General features: G+C 39.1%; 1 protein-coding gene across 1 annotated transcript in view; it reads left to right on the forward strand.

The window, feature by feature from the left end:
- Positions 1-612: 612 nt before the first annotated feature.
- RNASET2 (ribonuclease T2) overlaps positions 613-8992 on the forward strand; it is a gene marked incomplete at its 5' end in the record, with an annotated part of 13725 nt that continues 5345 nt past the window's right edge. Inside the window, 4 exons of the mRNA XM_010133378.1 lie at positions 613-668; positions 1568-1625; positions 2446-2516; positions 8069-8182. Of these exons, the coding sequence (XP_010131680.1) occupies positions 613-668; positions 1568-1625; positions 2446-2516; positions 8069-8182 (299 nt within the window). The remainder of the gene's footprint in view (positions 669-1567; positions 1626-2445; positions 2517-8068; positions 8183-8992) is intronic.

Raw genomic sequence — 8992 nt, forward strand, 5'->3', positions numbered from 1 at the left:
TTATTTTGGAAATGCATAGTCTTTCCTCTCTCTCCATTCCCTTGTCCCTCAAGACAAAATAGTTAAAAAATATATTCTAACCATTTTACTCAGAATAAGCAATTTATTCAATCTCTTTGTATTTTTCCTTTTTAATACAATATCAGAAATACTTCTGGATGCTTTAAGATGGTTGTGTGCTTGTTTACTATGATAGTATGTTTTGATGTTTTTTATAATGGCTCTGCACTCCTTGAAAAGATCTGATGATGAGGAAAATACAGAGAGCTGCCACATGGAATACGATGAATGCAGATTTAGCTCCATTTATTTCGTATGGGTCAGGCTACTTCTGTTCTGTTACCTCAAAACCTGCCCTTTGTCTGCTTTTTACAGTGCCTGTTCAGGGTGCCCCCTGGTATTCACTTGATCTGCTTCAAAACTTTAATGCCGAGTGCTAAGCGGCAGAGTCTGTGACAGCTTCAAGTAACTGAAGTTCACTTGGGCAAGCAAAAGTTCTTGTGTTTCACTAGAGCCTCGGCCCACCAGTGAATAAGCTTTTATTTTTTCCTCTAAACCACTATTTGTGTATATCAACATATAATAAATATTCTGTATTTTGGTTTTTCACAGATGAGTGCTAATGATTGTCAAGACCCCCCAGAGTACTGGACAATCCATGGACTGTGGTATGATCATAGAGTGTTTTTATTTCAGCCTGGAAAGGAAAAGTCAAATGTATTACCAAGATGTTTTAACGCTTAGTTCTTTTTTTTTTTCTGAAGACTTAATCTATCCTTGAAACAAAAGCCATAATTTTGATGGAAATCAAAACCCAATGGCTGAATATAAAACAGAAACACACTTCAGTATCTCATGACTTGCTGTGCCCCTGAACTCCTCTTGTTACGAGTGTTTTATACATCTCCTTAAGATCAGCAGTAGTCACAAATAGAAAGGGAATTTTAGTTTCCCCTCTTTTTTTTTCTCCCTCAGTACCCAGAATTTGTTAATGTCTTGTGACTGCTTGTGGTTTTAACTCAGTGCAAATATTGCAAAATTAGAGAAAAACATAATTCAATTCCTTTGAAGCTGGAATTGGTGCCAATGGCAGCAGTTCAAAGATTTTCTTTACCAATACAGGGAAAAATTCAGTACAGGAGTTTAATCTATGCATCCTGGAAAGGTAAACAGAGTTATGTCCACATTTTCAGTGAGTGTCTTGGTGACACTTCCAGAATCATCACTTGGTGCTGTGATTGAAAAGGTTGGTGTCATTAGTGACATCATGTGCAAGACCCTTCCATATCATTTACTCTCTCTGTATGTCTTTTACTAGAGTGAGAGGGATTGGAGGTTTTAATGAAGAGCCTCTGCATGGGAAATGTTTTGACAGTAATTAATGTCTTGAATTTTTACTTCTAAACCACTCTAGATTCTGATGTGTTCCTTGCATTTTTTTTAAAAAAATCTCTAGTTACAATCTTGCATATTTAAAATTCAGACTAATGATACAGAATAGAATGCTGTTAGTTACCATTAGTGAGTTAGAAGACATTGTTTTTTCACTTGTATTTTGTTTCCCTAGGCCTGACAAAGGTGAAGAGTGTAATAGGACATGGCATTTCAATGTCACCGAGATTAAGGTATTTATTTAAAACAAAAACAGTCGTTCCAAGCAGAACTGAGTTCAATTACTTTTGCACATCCTATATGCAAAATCTGTAGCTTATGTATCACTCTTAATGTGTGCTGAGAGGTGTGTCCTTTTAAGGATGCAGCAAATTCATTTGGTGCTTCTGGTACTACTTGAAGTTGCAATGCTTGTGACCATCAGCAGCTGTTCCTACTTGGTTTTGTAGACAGGCAATTTGACTTGTTCAGCCACATCCTCCTTAAAAAAGAGAATCTAGAGAACAGAGGTGGTGGATCTGCAGTGGCAAAAAGTAACTGTGAAAAAGGGGTTACAGTCAGTCTGTGTTATCTCTTCCATTTTCTACTGCAAAGCCAGAACATGGGAAATAAGAGTTCAGAGTACACTTTTTTCTGTGTGTTTTCTCCCAGGACATTAGTCCTTTTTTTATTCATTTTGTTTTTTAACAAAAAAATTTCCCCGTTTCATTCAAATATGTGGTAAGTGGGGGTAGGAGGCTTGAGCTGACAGATGTGAAAAACTGCATGATTGAACAACTTCTGCAGGGACAGCTGAAGGGAAACGTTACTTTGCGGCACGGTGTTGGTGTTGGTGCAGTCAAATGTTCAGATCCTTGTACCTACCTGTTACCTCTAATAATAGCATTTTCAAAATATTGAGGGAAATGTTATTTTATTTTCTGCGAGTAAGTGTTTCAGTTGGGGATGTTGAAAGGTGAGGCTTTGTTTCTAGAAAATGTAGCAATGTATGTAGATTGGGTAAGAAATAGCTTTTCAACGCTGTAGGTGCATTTATTGTGATATTTTTGTCAGGATCTTATGTCAGACATGAGACAGTATTGGCCTGATGTGCTTCATTCGTCTCTGAATCGCACCCATTTCTGGTGAGTACAAAAAACTTTATGAAGTATTTGAATATTTGTAAAAAGTTCTTCTGAATTAGCAGTTGTTCAAGTGAGATGTGCATGAGAAGCAGTGTCCATGAGGCCATTGAAAAGTATGTCTTGTCAGTCTCATTTACAAAATGAATCTATTTTCTTCTTAGACCACATGCAAAATACAGCTGCTGAAGAGAGGGCAGTGGCACAGGTTTTGGAGAACTGAAACTTAATGAGAGACAGAGAGAGAATGAGTATTTCCTCCCTTTGTCTCCAAGGAGGAGAAGCAGCTGCTGTTGACACATTAAATCTGAGTAGCAGTAGCACTCCTGGGATGGCACAGCTAGCTGCAAGTGCAGCTTCCAGGCCTGTTTTCCTACCTAGCTTCATTGCACTGCTGACCTTGAGAGACTTTTCCTTCTGGGCTTCCTCACAGAGGAGGAAATGGTATAACAGGAGGCATTGGATCATCCTAGCCAGCTCTCTACAGAATTTTGTTTTTTTACTTACTTTCGTAGCAGCGTAAAATAAGATCTGGAATTTATTTAGAGGTCAACCTACTTGGCTCTTGTGAAGGCAGGAGGACAATTTGATCTCCCCTAACAACACATCCTTCTCCATTTTTCTCTTTCCTTCCCAATAATCAGACACTGGAACCAAAGAGCCATATGGGTGATATTTGAGTGTGCACAGGCTTCAGTTTGAGGGCATTATTTTAAACTAAAATCAGTGGCCATTCAAGTTAATTTGCTGAGCCATGAGCTGCATCAGCCAAGGATTGTATATGCGATTTGTTCTTGGAGCTCTACAGTGAAAGCGGTGACATCAGATGAGAAGCAGAGCACATAGCTAGCTAGACGCAATAGCATTTAAAGCCATCTCAACTGAAAATGCCCGGAAGCTTTTCTTTGGATTGGATGACTGATCTCTCCCTGTGTCGTTAGTGAAAAAGCTTTGAAGGGAATGTGCATCTCTTTTAGTCTTGTTCTTGTTCTACAAAAGACACTTGTCCTCAGTCTTTAACTGGTTCTGCAAATGTCTTACAGCAGCCTAAACTTGTAACTGCCAAAAGTGGCAGTGTCACCTTTTCCTCCCTCTGCTCCTCTGTTCTTGCACTGTACTGGTGAGAGCATGACTGCTGCTTTCTGTGGTAGCACAAGTTTCTGCTACTTGAAAATGTTCCTGGAATTAGAGTAAGAAAAAAATATGTCGTAAATCGAGCACCTCCCATGCCCTGACCACCTCCCATGCCCTGACCACCTCCTGTTCGTAAGAACAGGTACATACAAGTCCTTATTTACGAACAGAGTTATTTTGGTAGGCAGCAGGTGTGAACAGATACAATCAAAACCTTTCCCTTTCAGTTCAAGGCTAGCAAATAGCACTTATTTCAATACCTGCAAATATAATTAGAAATGTCATAAAAGCAGTACGTGTAAGGTTATAACACTATTTTGGCTAATTCTCTTCCTTTCAGTAAAGTGATAAGTGCACTGTAATTGGCAGCTCTAATTGCAGATTTTGTAAATGCAATCTTTAAGCCAGTGAGATCCTGTTATACATCTCCTTTCAGTTAAAATGCTGTACTTAAAAATAAAAATAAATCTCTATACTACAAAAATCCCAATACAGCAGAAATAAGAATCTGAATATAAAACTAGATATTTTCAATTTTCCTTGTCATAGATTAAAGGCACCTTAATTGGGTAAAGAGCATGAGCAGTGACAGTGAAAATGGATGTTGAATATCTTAGCACATGACATCAGTGTTTTTTCAAGACTGCTCTAATTGTGTAGTGTGTTCCTGGCTTTGGCTCTAACTGTTACATTAAGCCCTAGCTTAAATGGGGAGGTAAGGAGTCTTTCTGGTGCTTTTAGGATGGCTGCAGGTGCTTCTGTAAAGATAATCGCACATCTCTGTTCACCTTGTTAGTTTGCGAACTGTGACAATTGACACCCGAGAGTTTGAATTGGACAGGATAGAATGCCTTAATACAGCACGAAGGGTTATGTGTGCTTTGTATTTCAAAATGTATTAACTGAAACTATCCCTGTTATAGTAGCTAATAATTTATAGACTAAGGGAATTCCCTTCAGGATCAGTTTACACATACGATACAGAAGGAGGAATTGGTGTTTAGCTGGGTGTCCCTAATCTTCTGCATTTTTGTGGGCTCCACTTGCAGTTGTGCTTTACAGACCTAATAATGAGCCAGTCTTCAAGCTGGGTGTTTTCTATAATCCTTGGACCCAGCCAATATGCTCCTGACTTTGTCTGTCACATGCGTATGACTTTGTGCATGGTGGACTCAATCCTTGTACGTAAGAGGAGGCAAAATCTCTCTGAGGTTTAACTTCCCTTCCATACAGCTGAGCTGGACCAATTTCGTTCCTTTGCATTTCTGTAGCCCCCTAAGATTTCATTTGTAGGACTGAGCTTTGAGGTTTGCAAGTGTAACGTTTGTCCTTAGCAGCACCATAGAGAAAATGGTGGACAAGGACATGTTACATAGTAGAACCCAATTTAGTGCTGTAAGTCACTTTTGGCCTGTGTGCCGGCCAAAAGTACTTGTGTCCTACAAAGAGGACAAAATGTTCAGCAAAGTTCTTGACTGGTAGCATATGTGCTCTGTGGTACTGCTTGGCTCATGAGAGGTACAGAAGGATGGGCAGCCTTTACAAACGTATCTGTGTTCAGTATCCAGATACCTCCCAGCTGTGAGCTGAGGCTTAAGTAGAATTACCTTGTCTTACTGTGGTCTAGGTGGAGGTTAGTGTGTCTCAGTGAATAACAATGTGACATTAATTCTTTTGATTTCTAAACAAATGATTTTATATTATTTCCTGGTACCTGCAGCTTCTCATTTCCTAACTGCTGCAGTTTGCATTTAAATTGAAGAGGTGTAGGTGCCTTCTGGAAACAGCAGGACACTTTGTTGCAGAGGCAGCCCTGAAGCAGACAGCAGTTAGCTACCTGAAAATTGTGGATTTGTTACAATAAAAGTTGCCTGTCGGTCCGACAGACGAGAGTTAATTCTACGTTCAGATGTCAGTTGGGAATATATTACTACACAACAAATTCCTGAACTCTAAGGATTACTTTAAGAAAGGTGAACCAAAATGTACATGCACTCACTCATAGAAGAGAAAATCTCCCGCCCAAGGGTATACAAAACCAAAGGATTACTCACCCAAAAGGGGACAAGGATTTACTCAAGCATATCCTAAGGAAATAATTCACTCGCCAGAGGGAGGATGTGGGCTCACTCGATCCCAGGAAAGTTCCTTGGGTGGCGTCCTGATCCAAGGGGAGAGTCTGCAGCTGCACACCTGCTGCTCCAAGAGGACTGACTCGATTCAGTTCTCTGGCAGGGCACCATTTATATACCCTAGTCAAGTCTGCACTGTGGTCATTCTAATTTGTTGTCAGGGTCGCTGTGCATCTGCCACACACTTAAATACAAGTTCTACTAAAAGCCTTCAAAAGACTGGTGCAACACTTGACCATTAGTTTTACATGCGTGCATATATTCTCTGAAGAAGGATTGTCATCTTTGCCTCCAACTGACTGCTGTTACAGTAGGCCTTTTGATTGGACTGTTGTCTGCTTCTGGTCCAAGCTAACTGCTCAATATCTCTTGCTAAATTTACCCCTAAAAGAGCTTCCGTTTTCCTTAAGACTATGGTCTCTGTTCTCATCAGGAATTTCAAATCTGTATTTGGGAAATCAGCTCTTTGGCCCATCTCAAGTGGACTCCTCCAGGGCAGTAAACAATTCACTTGATATGCAGTTGAGTGTTACAGCTACAATGAGAATTCTCTACAAAACTGGATTTTGGAATGTGTAGTGAAAATCTTCCAGCAACACATCTCCCCTGCCTCAAATTTCTTGATGCCACAATTGCTCTATGGATTCTATATTCAGCAGTGTATCAATTTCTCTAGTTACAAACATAACTTCTTTTAAAGTGTTTTCATTCCTTAAGAAAAATAGGAAGTTTTTAATATGAATGGACAATTCAAAGGCAGGCTTTCAAGTGAATAATAGTTGTCCTTGTGCTTCTCTGCTTTTTCACAATGTTCTTAAGACATCATAAGGTCAGGGAATGCTGTGGTAGTGGCAGGAATTTGTGATTAGATAACTTGTGTATGTCTACTGAATTGATACCTACTTGTATTAATACAAGTGGCTCATGAAAATTTGAAAAGAAAGTAGGAAAAAAGAAAAAAAGACACCACCCACCCCCAAATCCACAGGTGTTCTTAAAGTTTGTACTGTTTAGTCTTTCAGTGGATTTTAGAATTTATAGAAATATATTTTTGAGCTTTGCCCCATTTTTTTGTCCGCTGAGTTTGAAGAATTGCTTTCTTTTGCACTCTGTTCCTTGGTATTGGAAGACTTGATAGTGGAGTGGAAGCAAGACTGAGAGCAGGCCTATGAAAATACGGCCACAGGTCAAAGTAAAAGTTGAGGCAGCTGTCTTGTCTTGGTAGCTTGTCCAGTTTCACTGTTCTACCTAAAATAAGGGTTAGTCTCTTCAGTTGTGAAAATTCTTAGTGCTTTGAAAGTACATTTAACATAAGTGTCCACTAAAAGTTTAAAAATACCTGTTTTCTAGGAAATTTCTTACAATTCTAAGCTCCAAACATCTCTGTAATACACTGAGAGACCTTTATATTATAAGTGCTTAATACATAATAACTTCATAAATTCCTTCATTTAATTATTTCAAAACCGAGCTGATTCAAAGAAGACAGCTAGAAAAAAAACACAGTGAGTCTTTGGCTCACTTCATCTAAAGAAACACCTGAACGGCACAGTCTTAATAAAGTTTTGTCATGCTCTTTTGACATGAAGTTCTCTTAGTCAGCTTTGCAATGAAGTAATGATTTATTCTATATTGGTATCTATCTTTTCTCCTCACCTTGCAATGTCCAATCTTAAAAAGATAACTGATAGTGGCAGGGGGAGAAGAGTGTTATTCCTTTGGTGGGATAACAGGTGAAGGGCTGAACTATAAATGACTTTTGCACAAATTAGCATACGTAATTTATAGGAAAACAGAATACTGATTCTATGTCCCAGGTCCATATAATGTGTAAACCATTAGACCATCCTCTCCATCTTCTGCAACTCTTACATTAATTTGAAGTCTCTCTTGCAGCTGCCAATTTTTAGGCCAACTAATTTATGTTTTTAGTACTAAAAACATATTGTACTATTCAGACATGTTATTGTCTGTAAAATTTTTTTCATAGTCTGACATTCCAAACCATAATGAGAGACTTCTTCAGCTTCCCTCTTATTCTCTTGATAGGTCTGAAATCTCTTGGTAAATGATTCTACTGAAATATATGTATAGGTGTTGCCGTATTTGAAATGATGGGAGTGATATTTCTTGGTTTTGCTTTTTGCATGTGCAGTATATTTTTTGAATGCAGTGTTCTACTTTACACAGGCAGTCTTTCAGATACTTAAGTATATTGGCTAGCAATATATTTAACATACATCTGCAAATAATGTTTTCTAAAACTTAAGTTTTTCTCTCCTCCTATAGGAAACATGAGTGGGAGAAACACGGCACTTGTGCAGCCACGCTTGAGGTCCTTAATTCTCAGAAGAAATATTTTGGTAAAGCCTTGGAACTCTACCACTACATTGATCTTAACAGGTACGTCAATGAACTTGGTCTGCCTCTTATTTCAAACAGTTTTTAAAAGTTTCAAATCTAGCCTAAAAAAAAGTTGCAAAATCTGATGGCAGATGGGAAATGAGTATTAGCATAAATTAATTTTAGTACTGGAGTTCAGAAGAAGGGTTGTCTACTCTGAGAAACATGTCTCTGGTCACTTCAGAGTCTGGTAAGCCAGCAGAATTCTTTAGAGCATCATTTTAGACAATGCGAGCCAGTAAATTTTAAGAAGCTGTATTGGCTATATCTCACTTCCAAAAGCTATGGTACCTCTAAACTTATAAATCAAGTGACAAAACCTTTCAAACTTCTAAGTCGTGCTGAGGCCCAGACACTAGTTCTTGGAAAAGACAGCACTCTGCTCAGAGGAAAGGACAAGCTGCAGACAAAATCATGCAGAATGTCCTGGGAGATGGCTGAGAGGTAACAGCAAGAGAGGATGTCCTGAAGGGCAGCGTTCAGTTGCTGCAGGCAGCCCTCTGCCGTCCTTTCAAACAAACCCAATGTGACGCTCTTGTGTTGTCCAAGGGGCTGATTTCTTCTGGTTCCAAAGCACTGGCCACTCAAGATACAAAATCTGGAGGGGGATATTGTGGCTTGTACAGTATGTGCACATTCTGGCTGCAGATGAATGCCACAAGGCCAGAGTCCTTTCTAGGATCAGTGCTTGGTATGGGTGGAAGAATGTTTGACTCAGGTTTTTTTGACCGTGAATTGTCTCTATAAGAAAACTGTGTCTGAGAGTGGAGAAAGTTCTTCTGTATCTAGAAACATATTGGGGGGGGGGGG

The sequence above is a fragment of the Buceros rhinoceros genome, unplaced genomic scaffold, assembly GCF_000710305.1.
Source record: "Buceros rhinoceros silvestris isolate BGI_N320 unplaced genomic scaffold, ASM71030v1 scaffold17383, whole genome shotgun sequence".
Classification (NCBI taxonomy): domain Eukaryota; kingdom Metazoa; phylum Chordata; class Aves; order Bucerotiformes; family Bucerotidae; genus Buceros; species Buceros rhinoceros.